The sequence below is a fragment of the Neofelis nebulosa genome, chromosome 10 (genome assembly GCF_028018385.1).
Source record: "Neofelis nebulosa isolate mNeoNeb1 chromosome 10, mNeoNeb1.pri, whole genome shotgun sequence".
NCBI classification, from domain to species: Eukaryota; Metazoa; Chordata; class Mammalia; order Carnivora; family Felidae; genus Neofelis; species Neofelis nebulosa.
The window spans coordinates 39,409,001-39,435,681 of NC_080791.1; the positions used below are offsets into that span (position 1 = coordinate 39,409,001).

A 26,681-nucleotide genomic window follows, 5' to 3' on the forward strand; every position below is an offset into this window, starting at 1 on the left:
GTGATGAATTCCAAGCCAGACATACCTTGGCTGAGGCCCAGCTGTGCCACTCACAAAGTGTAGTCATACCGTCTCTCCAGTCTTATTTTTTTCTCTTTGTGTAAAATGGAGATGACACCTGTTCTTCCTGTTGATACGTCAACTCATGTAATTGTAAGTGTTTTGAGAACCATGAGGATCAGCTATTGATCATTAAAATTCATAGAATCCCTTGCAAAATTTAATAGAAGAGGGAACTGAGGCTTCTAAATAGAGAAACAGCAAAGTATGAAAATACCCTTAAGGGAACTCTTTCTAGCAGCTAGAATTACAGAAGGAATTAATTTTTCATTGGGTCCTTAGTCCTCACTGCCTTGTACAGCTATTTTTTTTACTTCTTTTATTCATGAATTGTTGATTGACTCTTCATGAACATGCTTAAGATTTAAGGGACAGGGTCTTGGGTGGCTCAGTTGGCTGAGCGTCCAACTCTTGATTTGAGCTCAGGTCATGATCCCAGGTTCATGGGATCAAGCCCCATGTCAGGCTCTGAGCTGAAAGTGGAGTCTCCTTGATTCTCTCCCTCTGCTCCTCTCCCCTGCTCACTCACTCTCTGTCTAAAATAAAATAAAAAAAAAAGAATTATTTCCACGAGAAAAAAATAACTTAAAAAGAAGATTTAGGGGACAATAAATAGCATCCTTCTTGTCTACCAGAGTTTGGGAAACAGCTGCAAAATAAAAAGTAGTCAGGGGGCACCTGGGTGGCTTAGTCAGTTAAGCCTCTGACTTCGGCTCAGGTCATGATCTCACAGTCGGTGAGTTCGAGACCCGCATCAGGCTCTGTGCTGACAGCTCAGAGCCTGGAGCCCACTTCAGATTCTGTGTCTCCCTCTCTCTCTGCCCCTCCTCTGTTCGCTCTCTCTCTCTCTCTCTCTCTCTCTCTCTCTCTCTCAAAAATAAATAAACATTTAAAAAAGTTTTTTTAAAAAGGAGTCAGGCTCAGGTAGAATAAAATGTTGGTTTTATTAGTAATAAAACTGACATTGGAAAACATGACAACAGGTGCAGCAGTGGATTTCTTAATACTGAATCCTAGAATTAAACATACTTCCTAAAGTCATTTCAGTATAATCTCAGTGATGAAAGAATTATCCGCAAGGAGCTATGGAAGGAAGGAAAGGGCAAATCACGTCTCTGCTCTTTGGTGCCAAGCATAAAATGAATATAGAATAGAATGCAGGCCCATCATCCATGTGCATACAGATTGTGCACTGCACATTTCTACAGGGTGTTATACCCTGAGTGGGTGAATCTCCCACCCAGAGTTGTGCAAGGAACAGCCTGAAGGGCTGTACACAGTGACCCTTGTGGAAAGAATGGATCACATTTGGGGGGTCTAAGCCACGGAGGATCAGATGAAAAACAGATATTATTATCCCTAGCAAGGTATACATGTTTATGGTAAAATTCTGCAAATAATTTCAGGTGTGGCACAAAGCATCTATGAAGAACTAACTAAGAATTCCTGGAGAAGACGACCTCCAGAGTCCTATATAGCTCTGATGTTCTATGGTTCTAGGCAACCTTCTGGTTAGATTGCAGTGTTTGCCTGGCAACAACCTGGAGAAAATGCATTAATGATGACATTAAGAAAAAAGACCACCCGCAAAACACAAGGCATACTTCAGCACAGAGTGCAAACGGCCCAAGACTGAAAATCTCATGCAAAAACCTACAGTAGCCATTAGGTTAGGCTTTTGAAATGATAGATTTGTTTCTCTCCCTCTTGACATTTAAAAATTGTGGTTATTAAAACAAATTTTTTCACGTTTACTTATTTTTGAGAGAGAAAGAAAGAGACAGAGTACGAGCAGGGGAGGGGCAGAGAGAGAGAGGGAGACACAGAATCTGAAGCAGGTTCCAGGCTCTGTGCTGACAGCTCAGAGCGTGACGCGGGGCTCGAACTTACCAGCTGTGAAATCATGACCTGAGCCGAAGTCGGGTGCTTAACCGACTGAGCCACCCAGGCGCCCCCCAACTTGTGGTTATTTTTATGTTTCAAACAAACAAACAAACAAACAAACAAACGAGATAAACAACCCCTGTGGTTTCATGCAGTTGCAGTTATTTGAGCATGTATTTGAGAACAAGCTTTGTTGTTGCCTGAAGAGCTCTCTGCCTCACTTCCTGGATTCTCGCTTCTGTTGACCCTCCGGTGGTTGCAGGCAGCCAGACTCAACCTCCAGGCCCTGCCCCTGAACTGGTTTTGCTTCTGAAATCATGTGGAGAAGAAAGTTAGACAAGTGGGGCCATGTAAGGGCCTGACCTGGACTGAACTTTGAGATCTCCCAGGATGTAGTGGACCCCTGGCAAAGACACAGGTGGGTGTACATTTAACCATTCAGCTGCCTTGTGTTTATATTGTGTCTCATTCCTTCCCCCTCAATTAATTTCTCATGACATGATCATGCAATATCTCCAAGCAGATTTTTTAAATTTACTTTTTAATTTACATCCGAGTTAGTTAGGATATAGTATAATAATGATTTCAGGAGTAGATGCCAGTGACTCCTCCCCAACATATAACACCCAGTACTCATCCCAGTGAGTGTACTTCTTAATGCCTCTTGCTCATGTAGTCCGTCCCCCCCAACAACCCCTCCAGCAACCCTCAGTTCTCTATATTTAAGAGTCTCTTGTGTTTTGTCCCCCTCCCTCTTTTCTATTGTTTTTGCTTCCTTTCCCTTATGTTCATCTGTTTTGTATCTTAAATTCCTCATATGAGTGAAGTCATATATTTGTCTTTATCTGACCACTTTTGCTTAGCATAATACACTCTAGTCCAATCCATGTCATTGCAAATGGCAAGATTTCATTCTTCTCGATTGCCGAGTGATACTCCATTTGTGTGTGTGTGTGTGTGTGTGTGTATACACACACACACGCACACACACACATACACACACACATACATACACCACTTCTTCTTTATCCATTCATCCATTGATGGACATTGGGCTCTTTCCATACTTTGGCTATTGTCAATAGTGCTGCTATATTGGGGTTCATGTTCCCCTTCAAAACAGCATACCTGTATCCCTTGGATAAATACCTAGTAGTGCAATTACTGGGTCATAGGGTAGTTTTATTTTTAATTTTTTGAGGAAACTTCATACTGTTTTCCAGAGTGGCTGCACCAGTTTTCATTCCCACCAGCAGTGCAAAAGCATTCCTCTTTCTCTGCATCCTTGCCAATATCTGTCATTGCCTGAGTTGTTAATTGTAACCATTCCAAGTAGATTTTTAAATATTTTAAAAAAATTTTTAAATGTTCACTCATTTTTGATCAATTGTGAGCAGGGGAGGGGCAGAGAGAGAGGGGGACAGAGGATCCGAAGCAGGCTCCATGCTGACAGCAGTGAGCCCCATGTGGGGTTTGAACCCACGAACCTCAAGATCATGACCTGAACTGAAGATGGACACTCAACTGACTGAGCCACCCAGGTGCCCCTCCAAGCAAATTTTTTTTAAAACTACACTCTTTAAAAAATTTTTTTTTTAATCTTTATTTTTGAGAGAGACAGAGCATGAATGGGGAAGGGGCAGAGAAAGAGAGGGAGACCCAGAATCCACAGCAGGCTTTGAGCTGTCAGCACAGCCAGAAGCAGGGCTCGAACTTGGGAACGGTGAGATCATGACCCAAGCCGAAGTTGGTGCTTAACTGACTGAGCCACCCAAGCACCTCTTACAGGCTTCACTCTTAATATGAAATGTATCCTAATCTTTTTGTGGGAAGAAACATTTTCATTTCACCAGAGATGTAGAAACACTGAAGAGGCACACACGGAGAGCCTTGATCTTGGTGTCTCCAAAGACACTGCTAAGTGGGAGGAGTGAGAATATGGACAACAGGACTGATATTCTCTCTTTGTAGGAATTCCCTTTTCTGGGAGCCCCTGAAAAGCGAGAAGGCAGAACAAAGGCAGTGGTAAGCGGCTGGGAGTGCTCTCAAGGAATCCTTATCAGCTTAGGCTGGGTTAAAAGATACTTCATATAGGTGCTTAGTTTATGACCCAAAGTTGATGCCTTTCATTCTATGTGATGGTTTGAATCAGTTGTTCTCAAGCTTTGGGATCATCTTGATGGTTGTTAAAATAGTTGGTTATGGGGCGCCTGGGTGGTTCAGTATAGTTCTTGCTTTTGGCTCACGTCATAATCTCATGATTCGTGAATTTGAGCCCCACATCGGGCTCTACACTGATGGTGCAGAGCCTGCTTGGGATATTCATTCATTCTCTCTCTCTCTCTCTCTCTCTCTCTCTCTCTCTCTCTCCCCCCCTCCCTCCAGCCCTCTCTCTGCCCCTCTCCCACTTTCTGTCTCTCTCTCCCAAAATAAATAAATAAACTTTAAAAAAAAAAGTTGGTTAAGGGGCACCTGGGTGGCTCAGTCGATTAAGCTTCAGACGTCGGCTCAGGTCATGATCTCATGGTTTGTTGAGTTCAAGCCCCACATCAGACAGTTCAGAGCCTGGAGCCTGCTTTGGATTCTGTGTGTGTGTCTCTCTCTGCCCCTCTCCTGTGTGTGTGTGCGCTCTCTCTCTCTCTCTCTCTCTCTCTCTCTCTCAAAAATAAACATTAAAAAGATAGTTGGTTAAAATAGCTGCCCCTCCACCCCCACTGAGTTTCTGATTCAGTAGGTCTGGTGTGGGGATTGGGGGTTTGCATTTCTACCGGCTCCCTGATGCTGCTGCTGATCCGGGGATTACACTTTGAGAACCACAGCTTCAACTGTCCACATTTTCCCCGTTCTTTTTACTCACTCCAGGCAGACAAGGGATTGAAGGGGATATAGAGAGAATTAAAAGAGCTTATGCCTGTTGGGAAGTGGGGAAGAATAGCTGGGGTAAAGGAGGTGGCGGATGGAGCAGCCTGTTTCTGATATTGGTTTGAAGTGTCTAATGGGGATCCAACCTCCAGGCTCTGGACACAGGCTGTTAATTTGTATTCAGCACGCCATCACCAAACCTTCAAATTCAGCTCTCTGGTTTATCACCTCGTGTAAAAGGAAATGAAGATGTAAAAACCCACATAGCCCACCTTGCGGATCGTAGATATTGTGCAAATTATACCATAGCTCTTGCTGTAAATTTCCTGGGCAGCAAAAAAAGTAGTTACAAGACGAATGGAAGAGGAGGGTGTCGCCACATGGGAATGGAGACGAAGTGGTGACATTTAAAGAAGGAAGGCATTTAGTAGTAACACATATTTGTTGAGTGAATGGACGCATGGCTGTGTTATTTCACAGTGTTAAACGCAAAACTGTTGATGAGACTGAGAAAGGGACAAACTTTAAAGGTTACAAGCTCATTGGTTTTCAGATCATGAGAATTAATAACCCTACTGGACCTCTGTTCTTTCCTACTACAAATGGAAGACTGTGCTCAGCTCAGGCCAGGACGTGTTGAGATGCTGTCACGTTTCTGTGAATTGAGAGGAAGAGGACAGCTCTAGAAAATTCCTAGATGAGAAGTTGCCATGCCATCTGGTTTAGGATGGTTGCTTCTGACCACCGCTGGAGAGCTTGGGTCCTCCTGATTATTGCCTACATGCCTCACCCTGAACCTCAGCCTCTGAATTATGAGCGCACGTGACCCCAGGTTGGCTCCAGGTCCATACAGGGTTTCCTCCACCATCAGTTTCTACCTGCTCTGCCCCTGGCACTACAGAAACTGGGGTCTGGCCTGGGGCCACACAGTGATTCTGACAACGAAAGAGATTTACAATATCTTCTCTTGTCAAACAACTTGCAAGTTTCTCCCCCTGTGGATAATTCCCGACTTCTGGCAAGATTGTTTCTGGATGTTATGTTCATTTTATGGCAACATATGTTTTAAAAGCTGAGACAATAGCTTGTAGCACCCAGTGTCCCCTGGCTCTGTTTCAGAACTGCCTGAATTTTATCTTCATCACGTCCTTCCAATGGGTCATGTTGGGGTCACCAAAAGTGATTTCTACGGGAAGTTCGGACTTGAAGGCCCTATACAACTCTGGGTGAATCCCAGCAGACCTTTTGCATTACGTTTTAGTGGTTCACTGTTTTAATAGGCCGCGTTAACTGTGCACATGGGGTGCCTGCCTGCAATCCGTGTGTCTTTCTGAAGCCAAGCAGTTCGTCCAAATAGAACCTTCTGGAATTGACAGTGGGCTGTGAGGCAAACACTCTCCTGAGTACCTTCAGTTCTTGTACAAGGCAAAAATGCACATGAAGCTATCCACAACAAAAACGATTCTTTTTGGGGGTATGGGATTTGGGCACACTCAAATCCAAAGTTGGTTTCTTAAGGATGGACGTAATACTGATTATGGGAGCAATGGCTAATCTATCCTGCGCATCCGCTGGCCCAAGCACTTTGTATATGTTATCTGATTTAGCCATGACATTGGGAATAATTACATCTGCCATAGGGTGTGGGTTTCTGCGGGGCCTCTGTGCTCTACCTATGTTACTCAATAGGTCTTCTCAACAATTCTATTATGGTCCCCATTTTATAGATGAGGAAGCTGAGGGTCTGACAGGATAAGCCGAGACTTCTTTGAGTATGGATTCTAGAAGCATCAGAAGCCTAAATTCACCAGACTCCTTTCAGCGTCCGTAAACTGGATAGATTCCCATTGTGAGGCAACCACCAAGAGCCTGAAAACGTAGTACCGGCTGGCGGAGGGTTACATTGTACAGCGAGCAAAGGGAGTCAAATCAAGGAAGGAGAGCTAACGGACTTCACTTGTGCCAGGCACCGTGGCTCTTTGTATGTCTTCCCTCATTTAAACCTCACAAGGGTCTTCTGAGGTAGGTGATACTATCCCCAGTTTTCAGCTGAATATGGAATCATCAGGAGGCTGAGGAGCCCTGAAGTCAAGCACCAAAACCACACTGGGAGCCAGCCTGCCAGCTGGAGAGCCCACCCTCTGAGCCCTCTTTAAATGCACTTGAAAAAGAATTCCTCCCAAGCCAGTAATGCTTGACTGAAATGTTACAGGTTGCTAGAAAAATACGTGTCAGAAAATTATGACACTCTTCCTCTTCCTGAATGATTCAGTCCTAAAAGCATTAAGTGGGCAGAGCAAGGCCCTGGGCGGGGGCTGGAAACAAAAGGAAGAAATGGGGAGGAACGGGAGGAGGGGCCGGCCAGCCTGGGGCCTCACTCCTCGCTGCTCCAGGCTGGGAAGGGGTGCCCGGTGCCCTCCCGTGGGAACAGGGGCGCTGACACCCACGCTGGCCTGTCAGCACAAAGGCAGGGGGCTGGGGGTTCCCGGGGAAGCTTCTCCAGCATCTGCTCCAAATGCTGGCAGGTTCACACCCACAGGGCCCATCTGGCTTGCTGACTCAGGGACACTCCTGAGTAGTTCCGAAAATCCCCAAGCCACCCTCACAGTCCCACCTCTCTGCTGCCACTCGTGTGGGGCCCAGGCACGAAACCCTGGGATCAGGTATCCAGCTGCTCTTGGAAACAGTGAAGGTTTTCCTGTCTTAGCAATGACCTTTCCAGATACTTTCCCAGCCAAGTGCCCCGCCGTTGGGTTCTATGAAAACATTCAAGGGGCTTCCCTTGTCCTTAGCTGTCATTAGTGGGTTTCTATTTGAGGTAAGACAAATAGCCATTATTTCTGAGCTCTATTCGGTGCCAGGTGCATAATATCCTTGAATTTTCACAACAGTCCTGAAAGGTGAACTTTGGCACAAGGAAGAACATTTTAAATGACTTTCCCAGACACCTCTTATAATTTTAGAGCTAAGGCACTGAATCAGATTTTCTGATCAAAACTCAAATTGAGCTTTTGCAGTGCGCCAGGCTGCCTGCCTTTTCATGAGTTGGGGGTTTTCTAGTTTTCAAATATGGTTTTGTGAACTTGACTTTTTTTTTTTTAAACAAGAATTAAATGTTTTCCATGTGCCGGCACAATGTTGAGTGCCTTTGTTTAGATGCCTTTGATCCTCATCGAAACCCCATGATGATATAGATATTATAGATGAGGAGACAAAGGACTAGAGGAGTCAGGGGCCAAGGTCATACAGAGGTCAGACAGGACTCGGGCAGCTTGCCTTAAGCAGCCGTTCCCTTAAACCACTTGATTACATCCATCATTCCCAAACTAAGGGAACATTCTCACTAGATTGTGAAGATAAGGTATATTTTTAAATGCCTGGCATACAGGTACTCAACAAATACTAATTCCTTTCTTCTTCTGTCCAGGTTCCAAGGATCTAGAGCGTGACAATATTGATCCCAGAAGCAAAGATGTTAGACTTCAGAGGCTATTTAGTCTGAGCCCCACACCGAGCAGACAGCTAGGAGAAGTGAAATGATGGACGGAAACAAAGACTTCGTCTTTTTCAGCCTCCCCCAGCAACCCCCCCCCCGCCCAAATTCCCAGGAGACTCCATGAAGACCAAAGCCTACTGGTTTGCTCAACTTTATATCCGTCATCTGTTACAGTAGGAGTTTGAAAAGCCTTTGTTGAATGAATGAATGCCAACCTCATCTTGCAGTTAAGTTGCGTTTGAAGTTTTGAAGGCTCCCCCCCCCCACCCCAGAGCTTTGTATCTAGGGGAAAACTGACAATCGTTGGCTCCCTGCCCCAACTCAATCAGTGCTCAGGGGTGACTCATTGGCTTGGTGAGGAGCCCAGTTTCCCAGCTGATGCGCTGTACACAGCCTGCCCCCGGCCAAGTGCGGGATTAACCACCTGCCATAGGCTGGGGAGCAGGCACAGTACAGTGGAAGGAACCCTGAATGCATGACCTGGCGTCTCGTACTTGGCCTCCTCTCTCTCTGCGCCATATTACCCTCCACCCTGCAAGGAAGGAGTGGACCAGACGAGCTCTGACCACAGGCTGTATACAATGGGGAGACGCACTGAGGGAGAGTGTAAATTCATGGGCAGGGTGAATCACTGCCCCAGGCTGGTGTTGATCTTCAGCAAGAGCTCAGAATCAGCTTCCAGGAAAGACCTAATGTTTGCTGAGCACTGTGCTCGTGACTTGCCTTTGTGTAGTTCTGTGGGATCCTCAAAACTAGCTTATATGGAAAACTCTTCAACAGTAAAAAAGGAATAAGCTATTGATACACGCAGCCACAGGAATGGATCTCCAGGGCATGATGTTGAGTGAAAAAAAAAAAAAACACCGCCATTTCCAAGGGTTATATTCTGTATGTTTCTACTTATATAAGCATTCTAGAAATGACAAAATTATAGAGGTAGAGAATAGATTAGTGGTTGCTAGGGATTGGGGAAGTGTGGGTGGGGGCCTGACTATAAAGGAGAAGCGTGGAATCCTTTTGTAGATATAAAACAGTTCTGGGGTGCCTGGGTGGCTCAGTTGGTTAAGTGTCTGACTCTTGATCTCATGGTCTGTGAGATGGAGCCTTGCGTCTGTGATCTCATGGTCTGTGAGATGGAGTCAGCTCTGTGCTGACATTGAGGAACCTTCTTGGGATTCTCTCTCCCTCTTCTCTCTCTGCCCCTTCCCTGTTTGCATGCACTTGCTGTCTCTCACTCACTCTCAAAATAAAATAAATAAACTTTAAAAAACCAGTCTGTATCTTGATTGATTGTGGTCACACAGATCTATGCAGGTGAGAAATTGTACCAACTAGGCACACACACATACACACACACACACACACACACACACACACACACACACAAATGAGTGCATGTAAAACTGATGAAATCCGAATAAAGCATGTAGATTGTACCAATGTCCATTTCCTGGTTTTGATATCATACTATAATTTGTAAGATGTTACCATTGGGGAAGGCTGGGTGAAGGGTAAAGGAGACCTTTCTGTTCTAATTTTACAGCTTCCTGTGGGTCTATAAGTACTTCCAAATAAAAGTTCAGAAAGCCTACGAGATATTATTCTCCCATTCTACAGAAGAGAAACCTGAAGCTCCTGGAGGTCATATAGATAGCTCTTAGTAGGAGAGTAAAAATTTGATTCATTTCTCTTGAAACCGCTTAAAAGCATAGAGTTGAACAAAAATCAATATGGCTGCACTAATGCTTCACGAAGCTGCAACTGAGTAATCTTTTCCTCTCTTCTGCAAAACTCCCCTCCTCCCTTCTTAGCCTTTTGCTTCAGGAACCCGGTACCACCTGGAAAATGTAACGAAAGAGGCTGGCAGGAGGTATACAATTCCTGTTGAAAGTGGCAAGATCCGGTTATTGCCCTATAAAACCCACCAGCCCCTTCCTCCCACCCAGCTTGCAGTTTTTAAAGGCCTCAGCGGGCGGCAGCCTCTTTTGCCCAGCAAAGCAAGAGAGCTAATGCTCCTCTTTATTCCACATTCTCTCTTGGGGTTCCATTTTGGCTGCAAAATATGAGAGTTGGTTTTCAACAACACTCTGACCTCGGAACTGTGAGCTTCTCTGTCTACCAAGGGCTTTGGGTGTGGAAAGGGAGCCGCCATAAGCCAGCCCATTATAGTCCCAAGTTGTTCTCTACTCGCTGACTTTGAAGTTCTCTCTTCAGAGTTTCAGTGCCTGATCCTGCCAAGGGAACACATGCAGTATTTGTTTTTTTCCACCTGGGTGGTGAAAGTCTATGCCTTAGCTCACTGGTGGGCAGACATTTTTGGAGGGCCTCTGCTGTGCACTTTTATTACATCTCTTGGCCCAGGTTCATCAAGGCCTTGGTTGAAGGAGAAGGAATGACCCTGAGCACCCGCAGTTTGCTCTCAGAGGAACGGAACGCTTCTTCACCCACAGACTTAACTTTCCCCATCTCGTTTCTTCTAGCTGTGCTTGGCATTTGCTACGCGGAGGTTGGCGTGGGGAGGCGCACCGTGGAGACACTGAGACCAGATGCCTGAATTTAACAGGTCTATGGCTCATTTGAGGCGAACGAGGACAAGTCGCAACAAACAAAACAAGGCAAGAGAGAGCGAGAGCGGCTGGGGAAGCAGCCACCAACTCTCCAGATGAAAGCTGCTTCAGAGGGAGGTATCTGATGCACAACTCTTCGCAAGCGGGTGGTGTAAGTATTCACTGACTTGTTGAGTTTCAAGCAGAGGACACGCGCCCTTCTGAGAAGGTCAGATAATCTTTCAGAAAGGAGCTAGGCTTCAAGAAGAGAGAACCCCAGGCCAGAAGAAAGACACTGGCAAAGGCACCATTAAATTTAAAGTACAAGCCTTTGAGTAGGAGCAAAGATGTGGGCACAGCATTCTGTTTTGATCTACCCTGTCCAATATGGTAGCCACTGGCCACATGTGACCACTGAGCACTTTAAATGAGGCTAGTCTGACATGACATATGTTGTAAGTGTAAAATACATGGCTGGTAGTTCTAAGACTTAGTACAAAAAAATGTATGTCTCAATATGTTTTATATTATATATTGAAATCATATTTTTGGTATATTGGGTTGAAATAATTATTAACATTAATTTCACCAGTCTCCTTTTACTTTTTTTTTTTTTTTTTGGTATTTTTTTTGAGACAGAGACAGAGCGTGAGCAGGGGAGGGACAGAGAGAGAGGGAGACACAGAATCCAAAACAGGCTCCAGACTCTGAGCTGTCAGCACAGAGCCCAATGTGGGGCTCGAACCCACGACCCGTGAGACTGTGACATAAGGGAAGTCGGACGCTTCACTGACTGAGCCACCCAGGCACCCCTCCTCTTACTTTTTTATGTGGCTACTAGAAAATTCTAAATGATGTGGCTCTCATATTCTTTTTTTTTTTTTTTTAATTTTTTTTTCAACGTTTTTTATTTATTTTTGGGACAGAGAGAGACAGAGCATGAACGGGGGAGGGGCAGAGAGAGAGGGAGACACAGAATCGGAAACAGGCTCCAGGCTCCGAGCCATCAGCCCAGAGCCTGACGCGGGGCTCGAACTCACGGACCGCGAGATTGTGACCTGGCTGAAGTCGGACGCTTAACCGACTGCGCCACCCAGGCGCCCCAGTGGCTCTCATATTCTGTTGGACAGCCTATCTAGCCCATGCTTATTCTAATGCTGACTCTTTTTTCTGCTCCCTTTTGTAGCAGCCGTAGTTTTGGGTAATTTCTCTTAAATGATCTTCCTTATCTCAAGAGATGATATTATTTATAGAGTACTTTAAAAGATGGTAAAGAGCCTCCAGGGCCTCTCTGCTTAACAGTGCTTCCTTGGTAGCAGTTTTCATATTCAAAATGAGCAAAAGAGAGGAATGTTAAAATCTTTACCTCTGAAATCACCATCAGAACAGTCCCTTTTACATTCCTGAAGTTTCCATGGAAGCTCTGGTTCTGAGGGACTCTGCTTCCTCAGGGTAATGTGAATCACAGTTCTGGGGATTTAGAAATGATTTTTGACAACATTTTAGTTTCTCTGGTTTTCCTTTCCCTCGCATCTGAAAAGCCACGTTGAAACAATCAAACAGGACTCTTGCGAGAGTCCTTTCATTCAGTGGATTTGACTTGCGTCTCCTTTCCCTGAGGGGTCCGCAGTCGCTAGACCACAAAGGAGCATTTACGTGTTCCTTCTCATTGTCTCATCTCATTTTCAAGAAGGGGAACCTAGGACACTGATGTTATTTGAAGGGGGAAGGGGTGGCATTTGAATCAACAAATTGTCCGTTCTGCTGTTCACTGTAATTCAGTTTTAGCAGGAAGGGCACAGAGCTGCTGACTCAAGTCGGCAGTCTCCAGCCCAACCTCTCTCCCATCCCCCTGCCCTCATCCCCGGGTGGTGGGGGTGGCTGTGATGAGGTTTCGGGGTGATGGTGGGGTTTGGAGCTGATGGTCAAGAAGGAATTCTTGAAGATGTCTTTGGTGCAAAGAGGTGATTTTCTTAAAGCATGGGGACAGGACCCATGGGCAGAAAGAGCTGCACTGGGGTTGTGAAGAATGGCTGGTTATATACTGTGGACTTGGGGAGGTAAAGGCAAAAAGGAAGTTTCCAAAGAGATTTTCATATGCTACAGAAGATTCACAGGAAGCTGGAGGCAGAGCTATTGTCGAGCTAAGGTGGTTTTTCCCTCCAACAAAGCATTCACGTTAAGACAGCAGGGAGTTCCTGGAGAAATGTTACACTCTGTGTTTACCTCAAGTATGTGTCAATGGGCTGCAGGTTGGAAGGACATTTAATTTTACCTGCGAAGTATGTTAGAACCCCTGGAAAATGAAATGACATAAATTGTCATGGGTGCAGATGGTGAAATCACCAACCAGGAAAGCTCCTTAAAAGTGCCTTAGAGGGGGGGCGCCTGGGTGGCTCAGTCGGTTAAGCATCCGACTTCAGCTCAGGTCACGATCTCGCGGTTCGTGTGTTAGAGCCCCGCATCGGGGCTCTGGGCTGATGGCTCAGAGCCTGGAGCCTGCTTCCGATTCTGTGTCTCCCTCTCTCTCTGCCCCTCCCCCGTTCATGCTCTGTCTCTCTCTGTCTCAAAAATAAATAAACGTTAAAAAAAAATTAAAAAAAAAAAAAGTGCCTTAGAGGGGCTCCTGGGTGGCTCAGTCAGTTAAGCATCCGACTCTTGGTTTCAGCTCAAGTCATGTTCTGCGCTGACAGTGCAGAGCCTGCTTGGGATTCTTTTTCTCTGTCTCTCCCCTGCTTGTTCTCTCTCTGTCTCTCTCTCTCTCAAAAGTAAATGTTAAAAAAAAAAAAAAAAAAAAGTGTTTCAGAAAGGCCCCAGTTAAGCCCTCAGTCACTGAAGTGGGAGAAGGAAACAGAAGATGCCTTGTCCTCGGACACCTTGAATTGGGCAAACTGGAGGGAGCAGTGCCGAGACCAATGATTGGCCAGGGGAGCATCCCTTCTCATTTGATGCTTTCGTCTGTCTGCACTGGGCATTCCCAGGAGACATCATGGGGGCTATGAGGGTATGAAAAATTCCTAGGCTGCGGGCCAGGTGCCAGGAATCAGGGACAGGAAGGCACTGTTCCAACAGTGGGAGACAGGCAGTCCTGCCTTGCACTAAGCCAAAATGTGTGATCTGAGCTCAGCAGGGGGAGCGGTGCGGTTTAAGAGGAGTGGGGGGTAACAGAGGGATGCCTGCAGTGGATGCTGGAGCATTTTTCTTACTGCGGTAAAATGCACGTAACATAACATTTAACACCTTAACCACTCTTAAGTGTACATTTCAGTAGTGATAAGTACATTCCCCTTGTTGTATAACCACTCTCCAATCTCTGGAACTCTTTCCATTTTGCAAAACTGAACTCTGTAGCCTTTAAACAACACTCTCTTGTCCCCTCTCCCCAGCCCCTGGAAAACCCCATTCTACTCTATTTCTGTGAATCTCACTGCTCTAGGTAATGCATAGAAGTAGCATCCTATGAGGTTGTCTTTTTGTGATCGACTCGTTTCACTGAGTATGATGTCTTCAAGGTTCATCCATGTTGCACCATGTATCAGAAATTGCTTCCTTTTGGGGCGCCTGGGTGGCGCAGTCGGTTAAGCGTCCGACTTCAGCCAGGTCACGATCTCGCGGTCCGTGAGTTCGAGCCCCGCGTCGGGCTCTGGGCTGATGGCTCGGAGCCTGGAGCCTGTTTCCGGTTCTGTGTCTCCCTCTCTCTCTGCCCCTCCCCCGTTCATGCTCTGTCTCTCTCTGTCCCAAAAATAAATTTAAAAATGTTGAAAAAAAAAAAAAAAAGAAATTGCTTCCTTTTTTAAGGAGGGTCTGTATACAAATGATTCCGTTATCGGTTCATCCACCGATGGACATTTTGGTTGCTTCCATATTTTGGCTATTGTGAATAATGGTGCTGTAACACAGATGTACAAATGGTTCTTCAAGAGCCCAATTTCAGGGGCACCTTGGTGGCTCAGTCAGTTAAGCGTCTCTTGGCTTGGGTTCAGATCATCATCTCAGGGTCATGAGATCAAGCTCTGAGTTGGGCTGTGTGCTGAATCTGGTGCCTGCGTAAGATTCTCTCTCCCTCTACTGTTTGTGCTCTCACTCTCTCTCAAAAAAAAAAAAAAAAAAAAAAAAAGACCCGAATTTCAGTTCTCTGAGTTATATACCCTGCTTTGGACTTGCTGACTGAAAAAAAAGTCAACCTCAAAGTAGGCTAGTAAAGGCTTTGTTCCTTGTCTTACCGAGGACTGTATAGCCCAGCAGGCAGTTTTCCAGATTGCTCTGAAGAACTCCAAAGCTTGTTAACTCACAGGGGATCATGTGCAAAAAGGGGAAGGAATATACCTGCCTACAGGCAGCTCTCTCAAGGTATAATTGCATGTCACAAGATCTAGTTTGGTTATAAAAATCAAGGTTTCCTAATTTCCACACAGACATGACAAAGACCCTTTTGTCGCCTTAACATGTTAGTGCACAGACTGGACAGTTCTTCTCCCTCTGCCCCCGCCCCCACCCATTCATATGTTGAAACCCTAGCCCCCCAATGCTACTGTATTTGGAGATAAGGTCTTGAGGAGATAATTATGAGCTCATAAGGGTGGGGTCCTAACACCATAGGACTAGTAGCCTTAGAAAAGAGACATATGTCCCCACCCTCACCCCAGCTCCACCCCAATCACCACATACACCAAGGAAAGGCACGTGTGGACGTGGCAAGAAGGCAGCTGTGTGCGAGCCAGGAAGAGTTCTCACCAGACACTGAATTGGCTGGAGCCTCCACCTTGGATGTCTAGCCTCCAGAAAGAGGGTCCCTTCTCATAAGAAAGTAATTCTGTTGTGTAAGCCACCAGCCTCTGGGGTTTTGTTATGGCAGCCTGAGCTACTACGGGTCCGGAAGTGGGGTTGCTGGCTGGATCAGATGGTAATTCTATGCTTAATTTTTTGAGGACCTGACATACTGTTTTCCATAGTGGCTGCACCATTTGGTGTTCCCACTGACACAGAGCTGACTTTTGAACAGAAGGGAAGAGGGGGTGGGGACAGGGAAGAGCGCCTGAGGAAGAAGAGGGTCCTTTAAGGAGCAGGACATGAGGCTGCATCCGAGACGGGAGGGACGGTGGTAGAGATGAGCCTGAAGAAGAAGTGTGTTCTTTATCCGCAAATCCGTGAAGACTCTCAAGGGATTTAAAATGGTGGGGGTCAGGTGGGGAGGGCTGGCATGACCGGATTTGTATTCTCAACAGTCTTGAGAGGAATGTAGAAGATGCTTAGGGAAAGACTATAAGAGAAATTCAGGAAAGAGGGGGTCAGAGGCTCGAAGATAGCTCTGGGAATGGAGGGAGGCCTCAGACAGATGTCGAGGTTGTATAGCAAGCTCAGAGACAGAGGGCCTGGGATTTAGGAGAACCTCCCAAGATGGCCCTATGATTCTCCCCAGTGGTTACGCCTGTACAATCTCCTCCCCCTTAGTGGGCAGGACCTGGGACTCGATTCTAGGCAACAGAGTGCGTGTGATTTCTGCTGTGGAAACTGCAGGATCCGTGGGCCCTTAATCGAGGACTTTCTTCTTCGGTTGCTGCCAGCCGGCTTGTGGAGAGTACCTAGTGAATCTCATGTGTCCAGCAGAGAGGAATATGGGCCTCCCCACACATTTCAGGGCCCGTCTTCCTTGAAGAGAAGGCAAGAAGCAGGAAGACACATTTTTCACTGCTGAGAGAAGTTTTATTTAGGTGGGCATAACAGTGCAGAACCAAAACAGTGCTTCACCCTTCCCTACACAGCAGCCTTGATTTTCCACCTTTCATCCCTCCCTAAAGGGAGGCCGGCTGGATCAGAAGGCAGAACTTGGACAGGCGGCTTATGTGGAAATACAAAAATGTAACAGTGATAGCCACCAAACTGGAGAGTTTCCAGGTTCTTGTGCTTTTTTTAAGGACCGTTTTCTAACCATGATACGCTGTCATCCTTTGATCCTTGTGGAACAGAAAGTGATCGTTCTTACCAAATGATACAGCAAAAAGAGCATGCGTGTCTCTCTTTAAAAGTTCTGGAGATGTTTGGTTGTTGAAAAGAATGTGAATTACACCTAGAGCACCGCTTTACACAACCCCATTAGGCTGTAATTATGGTGCTTTTAAAAAACTCCGACTTGTAAACAGGAATTGATGGCTTCATCCTTTGTAGGGAACACTGGTGACACTGTCGAATTCTACAAGGACTTTCCTCCTCTGGTGGGCAGGGGAGAGCACTCAAAGCATTAGAAACTCTTGTCACTTTCAAGAACTTGAAGAACAATCACGGATCAAACACATGCTTTCAGTGACAGAGTATTTTTACAGCTAAAGAGAGAACGCTGAAACAATACATTTCATTTCCAGCAGGCTGAACAAAGCAATCACGAATTAACATCTATTATGTTCCACAAATGACACAATATCATCTTTGCCAATCTTTTTTAAAGGTTTCACATCACTTGTGAATAACAGGACCAAACGGCCAACGATCGCCCAGAAGGAGCCACTTCATCTCCACGCCCTCAGAAGAACCCCCAATTACTGGCAATTGCGCATTTCAATCAATGTTCCTTTTCAAGAGGTCGCTCTGGGAAATAACAGAGATCAGGGGCTTTACAACTTCAATTTCAAAAAAAAAAAAATTTTCATCACTGCAAGGCAACACTGAACTTGTACTGAACTTGGAAAGTGGTCAGGTCACAGTAAAAAGCCAAGGACTGTCATTACTTACATGTAGAGCCCTAGTCATTTACAGAAATATTCCTCTCTCCACCGTGAGGCTGAGTCTCCCCTCTCGTCTCCTGCCGAGGACGGTTTGCCTTTTAAATCAACACAGTTGCCAACAAACTAGGACTTCTCCTAACAGTGTGTTCATGTGTTCACCAAATATTTACACAATGTCCATTACACTCCAGCCAGTCGCTGTGGTAGGAGCCTGCGATACAGCACTAGGTAACAACTCCCATCATTGTAGATATTCTATCAACTGGGACTGACAATAAGCAAAATAAACCAACGCGAACACAGTTTAAAACGCATGCGGCAATCCACCCCCCAGGAGCAGAACTCCCTGTCACAGGACGGAGGCCGGCAGTGCCCCCAGCCCACCTCCGCTCAATGTTGGATAGGAGAGGATGCTCAGTGAACAGGTAGCTTCTACGAGCGAAACACAGACGTGCAGCAAGCCCTGCCGCACAGCTGGAAGTTCTAGCATTTTCACAGCACAGCTACAAAGGAGGACAAAGCATTTGACAAGGGCTGTGCTCACCCTCACCCACACTCTAAGAGAAGCCGGACGGGGTCGCTCCGGGCCACTGCCAGCCACACGCACTCTCTTAGTTGACTTTTTCAGCCTGACTCTACAAAATGAAATCCATTCCTCAAAAGGTAGAGCATGCTCAAGAGTGCCAAACACGATTTCACTAAGTAAACACGCAGCAGCTTTCCACGTGGGCAAAGGGGCCTCCGTTCTGTGCCGTGCCGCCTTGGTCTCCAGCCACAAGAGCACAGCTTCGTGGACGACGATGGCCCCCGAAGGTGTATTTAGTGTTGTGTGCATCCCAGAGGAAAGGGTTCGTAGCTTTAAAAGTATTGGCAAGGGGTCTGTAACTTCCTGGAGGCTGAAGAATGTCTACATTCCCGTCTTAAGATGGGAAGTCTCTGCCTTCCGTGTGGTAAAAGCAAACACGTGGCTGGATACTGCTTTCAGAATGATCCGTTCGAGGCCCAGCTGGTGCTTTACTAGGAAGACGTGAGCCGGAAACAAAGTCAGTGACCCTGGGGTACTCATTTAGGATCGGTCTGTCCCCTTTTAAATGACTCTTACCCTCAGAAAATGGGACCCTCAAAAGTAGTCCTGTAAGCCAGCAACTCACAGGAGATGAACGAGTTAACTTTCTTGATAACACTTTTTCCCAAGCCAGAATGTATGACCAGGCATCCACATCAGCCCCTTAGCTCCACGACTGTCGTTCACGGGCAACTCCATGTCCGCCACAGGCTTGCCCTCCCCCGCAAGGTAAGGTGCAAAAGGCCAGTGGAGCTCCTACTACTCAAAATTGCTATCTTATCGTTTTGTCCAAGCTTCAGACTGGAGTACTTGTGGCTAAAGAAGCTCTGGGAAAAACTGCAACCAGATTCTTTTTTTTTTTTTTTTTTAAATTTTTTTTCAACGTTTTTTATTTATTTTTGGGACAGAGAGAGACAGAGCATGAACGGGGGAGGGGCAGAGAGAGAGGGAGACACAGAATCGGAAACAGGCTCCAGGCTCCGAGCCATCAGCCCAGAGCCTGACGCGGGGCTCGAACTCACGGACCGCGAGATCGTGACCTGGCTGAAGTCGGACGCTTAACCGACTGCGCCACCCAGGCGCCCCTGCAACCAGATTCTTAAAACCACCGGCTACAGAGGCTACGGCAGAGAGGAAAACAATATGGCATCCACCCAGAACACAGAGCGTTTGTTGGAAGTTTTCTGGAAGGGCCTTTATTGTGGCTGCTCTTTTTTTGTACCTGCCTCTGCCTTTGCGGCCTTTGACTAGACTCTGAACTCCTCAAAGCTGTGCCTTATTCATCACAGCCACACCATCAGTGACTAGCAGGACTCGCCTGGGACATCGCAGACCCCACTGGAGCTCAGCAGGTAGGAACGGCAAAAAGGAACAGAGGTCAAGGACTCCAACCACAATCCTGATGAAAGGATTACGTGTGCCAGGGCTTACGGAGCTGCTGTTTTCCTAAGATAATGGATCCACGTTTACTTCTTCAAAATACAAATAAGGGGCAGCCTATAGAGAAGATGAAGCTTTTGTGGGGGCGGGGGAAGTATATGATAGAAAAATACCTCTCAGAAATCTTTTCCAAGTATAAAAAGAAACCAGTGAGGAGAACTGTGAACAGTGAACACACACACACACAGTGATATAAAAATGAGAGAAAATGGGATATTTAGGTTACTACCATTTCTAAATCACACTGTAACTCAATGGTAATAAATATAATGTAATAAGAATAATTTAAAGCACTGATTGCATCCTTAATACTTATTAGCTTTCCATCTCAGAAACCATCACGAGGCACAGCTAAAATCCGCTTCTGTGAATATTCTCAGAATATTCTCAGCTTATGTAACTTTTGTTTTTCAAAAAACAGTAATTATATTAAACAACTATCGCTAAGAGTCAAACGTAAACTTTAGGTTCCTGAGGATTACTTACTTTAGAAATGTGTTAACTTCCTAAGAACAAACACAGGGAGATCCACAGATACAGTTTTAAAGAATTTTGTATAAAATGTAAACATAGTTAGGACCCACTTACATGGTTAGAAAGGGAAAAGTTTTTTTTTTACATATTCTGAATCGGACTTAAATGTTTATGAAATAATGCTTGGGTGTTATATACCCGTTTTTAACATGTAGTCTATAATTCTCCATCAAAACCAGAACGTCCTTCCCAAATGGCCTCAAATTTGATACCATACACTTCTAAATTAAAATGAATTTTTAAAAGATATGCTCCAGTGTAAATAAAACAAACCGCTAAGTTGTTCTGGCTCCAAGCACGCCATATGGCAGATGTCATTTATATGTTCTGATCGTAATAAGCAAAATGTCCCTCGTTTTAAGCATTCTGTGTTCCGCTCGTTTAAGTAACATCCTGTTTCGATTCTTTTGACAGCAGAGGGTTACCTGCAGAAAACCCCTTGGAAAACTGAGTTGCTGTGCATGTGCAGATTTCCCCATGGGGCCCTTTTAGCGGCATTCTTTTCCTGTACAGAAGTCACAAGGAAGTATCCTTTGCACGCATCTCGTTCACCAAGTCTCCCGTCAGAGCAGTGCATGGGCCCGCAGCCCTTCCCAGCAGAGTGCGACAAACCACGGTCAGCGATTTCAGTTAGCCAGGGTGACAAGCAGCAGTGTGAAGAGACACCAGCACCGTCCCCAGGTTAGGACACCACCGGGAGCAGGACTGCCTGTGGGTCGGTGGATGTTTCTCTTGTCCAACAGTTATTAACACAGAGGAGACTCAGATTAAAATTGTATCCTGACATGTTTATTATTTTTTCCTAAAACAAATTAAAAATAAGGCCTCCCAAAGTCCTTGCTGGTAGCTCTGAGTCTCACTGCACTATCTCCACAGAAAGGTGTCCCTCTGAGGCACTCAAAGGGCTATGACTCTTTGATGAGCCTTTCCACTTTCCATTCGATGAGGACTTACACATCAACACTTGCTGTGGTTCACTAATCTCCATGGTGCCTCTCGTTGGAAGTCCACGAACTTGACCGTAATTTCCATCAGGGACTCGATAAGACACGCTCAGTGTCTCTACCAAGAAGCACTGGCTGCAAACCAGCTGGAAACCCGACCGAGTGCTTCAGCCGTTACAAATCCCACCTCACAGAAGTCACCGATCTCAAGTTGAAAGGAAAAAACCTTCAGCAAGAAGAATCCAGAAGTCTCTGCCGAGCATCCTTCCCTCCATTGCTTACTTTAGTTTCACTGGGTGCATTCAAATCTGTCAAAATGGAAAACAAATATTGATGGCAGAAGTCACACAGCAGGAAGCCACAGCAGGAATTACTTTCCCTTCTAGAAATCTCAGCGTTCTTTGCCTTACTGGCTTTTGCTTCTGAGCCAAATTTCAGAGCACAGTGAAGCTAGGTCAGCGCCACAACTAAATCAGTGAACTTTCAGTCTCTTTGAAAGGAGGTGGAGAACAACAGGCAAGAGGCTCAGAGGTGCAGGGACAGAAGCAGCAGAACGGGACAAGCATGAGCGAGCATGACAGCAAGCAGGAATGCCTGAGCAAGAGGCAGCACAGGAGACAGCGTGAGGAGGAAAAGGAGGAGAGAACGGTCTGGAGGAGGCACACCTTCCTGTGGAGATCTGAGGCAGCACCAGTTCTCTCCCTCCGTCACCCAGTAGGGGAGGGGTCTCACCTAAGACCACACAGGAGAATGGTTTAGGGACGCCGGGCCGGGGTAAAGACGGGACGGTTCACGGAGGCCGGCCGCCTGGGTGTTCCGTGGGCTTCCTCAGCCTCTGCCCTGAGAGCTAACCCTACCTTTGAGCTCTGCTGTCGGGTCCTCCTCCTCCTGTGCCATCATCTCCACAGTCTCGGGTCCTCTGCCGTCGACAACGTCCATCTTGATCAGGCCAAGGTTCGTGAGGAGAAGCATTGGGTCGACACCCTGGCTGCTGCTTTTGATGTTCTCCAGCACCTTCAGACACTTGTAGGACTTGAGCTCACTTATGTTCTCCTCCAGGAAAAGATTGTAGAGACTCAGGTCGTTGTACCCTTCAGACTTGAAACGCAGGACTTCGAAAGTGGGCAGGATTTCGTACACTTTGAGAATGTCCGTCTTCTGTCGGGACGGAACACAGAGCGTGTAGACAACCACGGGAGCCAACAGGATGTACACCATGAGGTTGATAAAGCTGAGCAGCTGGAAGATGCCGACGGCGACGAGCTTGCACTGAAACCGATCGGGGATGGTGGTGTCATTTCTCAGGATCCCCGACTTGATGCTGCAGACAAACTCATCTGAGAGGGAGGAGAGGCTGAAGTAATAGCCCAGGTAGATGCACGCTAACAGTATTATGCTGAGGGTCAGCAACCGGCAGCTGACGTACTTGACGATCAAATTGTTACAGTGTTTCTTCGTCTTCAAGTACTGCTCCACAATTGGGTACTTGAAGTGGCTTTCAGATATCTCCCACAAACTAAAGGGGGGGGGGGGGAGAATAAAAACTTCAACCCTTACGAAGATCAAATGTTAAAGACGTACACACAGAGCAATATCACACTAAAAATCTCAAACACCTTTCCTCCCTCCCTACTTTACCTATAACTTCGCTGGGGTATCAGGGAATAAAATCCTGTTTAAAAAAAAAAAAAAAGAAAAAAGAAAAGAAACAATAAAATGCTCTCCCCCTTAACGTTTTAAAGGTCTGGTTCATTAAATGAGTTCTAATTGTAAATCCTTAAAGTGCCTGGCACTCAGTAAATGCTAAATGTTGACTGATTCTACTACTTTAAAAAAAACAAAACAACAAAAAAAACCCACTACAGTTTTCTCAAGTGTGCGGAATAAAGAAGACTTTCCAGCCCAACCAGAACATGCGCGCCTCCTACAGGGGAGGGGCAGGAGGCAGCCAGCTCCTAGGGCAAGGGGGGTCAGGCTCCAGACGGAAGACCAGGGTCAGGTCCCAGCTCTCCCACTGGTAGCTATGGGAGAATGTTTTTATCTGGGGAAAAGGGGGGGGGGGCAGTAAATAAATGCAGTTAGTTGTAATGACATTCTGAGGGTTAAATGAGATAATGTACTAGGAGAGCTCAATGTGGTATCGGGAATATTAGCTATAAATATGATCACCGTTGTTGATGACAAGAACCAGAGAAGACTGTGCAACAGGCAATGTACTGCCTACTCATTGCCCATTTTTCTCACCCCGGTTCTCCAAGCTCAGCAGCCCCATAATCCTCTGTGCTTCTCCACTGAGGAGCAGGTCAAAGCAAGCAAGTACGTAGCGCCTTAACCTGTTACCCTACCTACATCTGCCTTCCAGACCACGAGACAGCGGCATTGCCCGCAAAAAGGGAAAGCCTTCTGATGTGAAGACAGGTGCGGAGGCAGGCAGGTGGGGGTGAGATTCGGGGGAAGTGGGCCTTCCAGGCTCCCACAGCCTGTCTGTAGGTGGATGACCGCCCCCCATCTAGTACAGTGCGAACCCTAAGCCCAGACGGGCAGGAGAAGGGCTGAGACCTCACACCCCAAAGCCTGACGAGAAACGAGCCGGAGCCTGACTTACCTTTGTCCTGTGTTCTCATTAACACCCAGAACTGGGCCAGCACCATCTCTCATGTCCTGATCACACACGCTCTTTGCGGCTTTAATGGAGCGGTTGTATACTTTGTCAAGTTCTTCCATGATAAACTTCAAATCTGAGCAAAGATGAGGAGCTGCTGCAAAACGCCAGAACAGGGAGGGCAGGTACAGGAGGATGGCGACCAGGAGCAGGATGTAGGGGAAAAACTGGAAAACAAGAGAGCAAATCATGGGTTCAACAGGTGCCCCACTTAAGTAAACAAAGTGTACCAGTGCTGCGCTCACTTTTCTCACTTTGAGACAATGTGCACGCGCATGTCAATTTTGGAAATAGGGCTCATTACCTAGTAACCATTTTTGGCTGAATTCACCTGCCCAGCTACTTAACAGCGGTAACTACCTCTTTCCCCCCCTCCAAAAGACTTCAATTTGAAATAACTGGCAACTACACGGTGACGCGTGGTGCCTCCGCCCTAATCACGGAAGGGAACAAAAAAATAAAATTACTCCCACGTCCTTTAGAGTCATCCCTCAGTAAAATCCCAATTAGGGAACAGATAAATGTCACAGTGGTCTCTGGTGGTTTTTGGGTTGCTTTTCATTGCCATGGTGTTAGGAGGTCACTAATCTTAGAGCTCTTTTCTTTCTCCTCTCTCTAGAATTTGGGAGAATGACCCAGGAATGCAGACTTTATCCAATACGAATTAGAAAAATTGTGGCTTCAGTGATCCAATAGTCACCCCTATTAAACAGCTGGAATAAGCCGTTAAAATTCACAGAATGCAGGATAGGCCTTCCATGCTGGACGCGCCTGAGGACCGCCCAACACCCTCATTTTACAGTGGAGTAATCTCAAGTCCTGACAAGCCAACCATGACAGGCAACAGACATGCGGAGAGCATCTGGATGTGGATGTACGCGCAAAACAAACACAGAGGGGTTCAGGAGTCAGAGAAAGCAAAAAGCACCCGGTCACCATGTCCATCCAGCCTTAGGAAAGGCTTAGCCCTGAGAGAAGATAAAGCAACACCATGTACCGCAGTTAGCACGGACCTGAGATTTAGTCCAGCTTAAGCGTTCTTGGGTACTGAGGTCACTGAGCCTCTCACTCTCGGAATGAAATGGTTGTGTGATACAGGTATTATGAAAACTAAATTAGATAGTTTATGAAAAGTGTTTAGCGTGGTGCCTGGCATGTAAAATGCACGACAGCACACCAGCTAAAACCAACAGAAGGGCCACCTGGTGGGCACGTGATCTTTAGTCCTCGCATGGACCCTGATAAGGCCTTTATTGATGGCTTTACTCTCAAAGGGGAAGAGGAAGCCCAGAACAGTTCCTAGCCACAGAGGACAAAGTGAACCCACGGCCATGCCTTTCCCACTGGAATACGCTGCAAATTATTTTATTTCTCTGGAAAATTTCTCCCGATCTTTGGCTTGGTCTCCAATTGCCTCAGAGTCGTGACAGTGATGGCCTTGAGGTGACACAGAAGTCCCACCCCACAGATCTCTAGGGGCAGGCAGCTGGCCCAACACCGTGACTCTCACTGTAAAATCAGATGTACGGAGCGTTCTCAAGTAACACTCATCTGGTTTTCCCGCTGTTACCACTTTACATTTCCGTGGTACACTTGTCAACACTAAGAAACCATCATTGACCAAATTTCAGACTTTCACTTGGATTTCTCCAGTGTTCCCATTATTGTCTTCTTTCTGTTCAGAGATCCAGTTCGGGGTCTATCCGTGACATTGAGGCATCGTGCCTCCCTCGTCTCCTTGATTCTGTGACAATTTCTCAGGTCTTTCCTGGTTTTTCATGTTTTCCATGCTTTTCACTTAAAACTAACACATAAAGTAGCACCTAAAAGTTCACAGAAGAAATGGGTGATATGGATATAGTTATCAGAATATTAAACAAATTTGTGTGTGCTTATTAACACATTAAGTAGGACCTAACCCGTGCTGTACCACCAACTCTGAAGTGGTGAAGAGATCTGTGACAGAATCACAGAGTCCACAAATACCATTTGGATCGTTGCTTCCATGGTACATGTTTTCTGAGGTTAAGTTTTACTCAAGAGATGCATAAAAAATAAAGCTGTGACGTGTCTTCCTACCCTCGTTCCCGGGTTCCCTGCCACCACCCGCCCCACAGGAAAGACGGCGATGGCACAACGCCTCTGAAACTCTGCAAAGCCCCTTCACCAGTACAGGCACTTCAGTCCGTACTGGGCATGGGATGGGGTTTCTCAAAATGATTCACCCATGTGCAAAGGGCCGCTACAGAATGACAACCGTGACAGGCTGCGATTCCATGAATTTTGGCTACATAACTCGTAGCTGGCTGCGGTGAGAAGCTCTGTTCCTTCAATCCTTGCCTACTCCAAAGGGGGGTAAAAATGGAATAAAAAGGTAACCGTGTGATATAGAGTCAGTGCTGCTCCCAAGACCAAGAGAACCTGGCATTTTCTTTGGAAACTACAGAGGGAACACGATCTCTAATTTGGGGCTGCGGAGTAGTTTTATAAGTCACTTTTGTTTCTAGGCAATTTGAATTAATAGAATTTTACCACAAACTGTTCTTCTGAGTTAAAAAGTGCCTGTTTACAATCTGTGGCAATTTTCCCAACACGCCTAGGTGGTACGAGAATTAGTACCAATGAATAGATCAACATAGCTCATTGTAATTGGAAAAAATGAATGTTTAAGGGTATTTACATATAGGGTGTTTGCTTTCTCTTCCAATATCCCTGTACCTTGATCACCTCTGTAAGGAATGTAGTTGAATGGCCCACTCCTTGGTTTTCCCCACAGTGAAACCTCTTTTTCGTTTTCATCAAAAAGGAAAATGTGACTCTGTAACAAGGTGGTATTAAAATCGATTCAACAGAAACAGGAATCCAAAACAGCATTAAATTACAGTCTTTAAAATCCTTTTGTCCACGTAAGGAACATGGAAAAACTGCCAAGCTTTACGAGTGCATCTGCTGGGTGGGAATGGCTTTGT

General features: G+C 46.1%; 1 protein-coding gene and 3 long non-coding RNA genes across 6 annotated transcripts in view; 2 read left to right on the top strand and 2 right to left on the bottom strand.

Annotated features, from left to right (window-relative positions):
• The window catches only part of LOC131487135 (uncharacterized), a 94,895-nt gene extending 74,267 nt beyond the window's left edge, over window positions 1-20,628 (top strand). For all 3 annotated transcript variants that reach the window (XR_009249625.1, XR_009249626.1, XR_009249624.1), the window contains exons 3-6: window positions 2,207-2,362; window positions 6,534-6,828; window positions 10,783-11,020; window positions 20,521-20,628. This is a non-coding gene — a long non-coding RNA (uncharacterized LOC131487135). The remainder of the gene's footprint in view (window positions 1-2,206; window positions 2,363-6,533; window positions 6,829-10,782; window positions 11,021-20,520) is intronic.
• Window positions 14,966-18,985, top strand: LOC131487136 (uncharacterized). Its single transcript, XR_009249627.1, has 2 exons — window positions 14,966-15,751; window positions 16,366-18,985. It is a non-coding gene; the product is annotated as an uncharacterized LOC131487136 (long non-coding RNA).
• On the bottom strand, window positions 17,144-19,943 carry LOC131487134 (uncharacterized). The gene is made up of 2 exons (XR_009249623.1): window positions 19,208-19,943; window positions 17,144-18,959 (listed from the first exon to the last, which is right to left on the bottom strand). It is a non-coding gene; the product is annotated as an uncharacterized LOC131487134 (long non-coding RNA).
• A 490-nt stretch (window positions 20,629-21,118) lies between the features above and the next one.
• Window positions 21,119-26,681, bottom strand: part of PANX1 (pannexin 1) — a 46,188-nt gene continuing 40,625 nt past the window's right edge. Inside the window, exons 3-5 of the mRNA XM_058687451.1 lie at window positions 23,656-23,879; window positions 21,908-22,566; window positions 21,119-21,358 (exon numbers count right to left, since the gene is read on the bottom strand). Coding sequence (XP_058543434.1) covers window positions 21,279-21,358; window positions 21,908-22,566; window positions 23,656-23,879 — 963 coding nt within the window. The 3' untranslated portion in view covers window positions 21,119-21,278. The remainder of the gene's footprint in view (window positions 21,359-21,907; window positions 22,567-23,655; window positions 23,880-26,681) is intronic.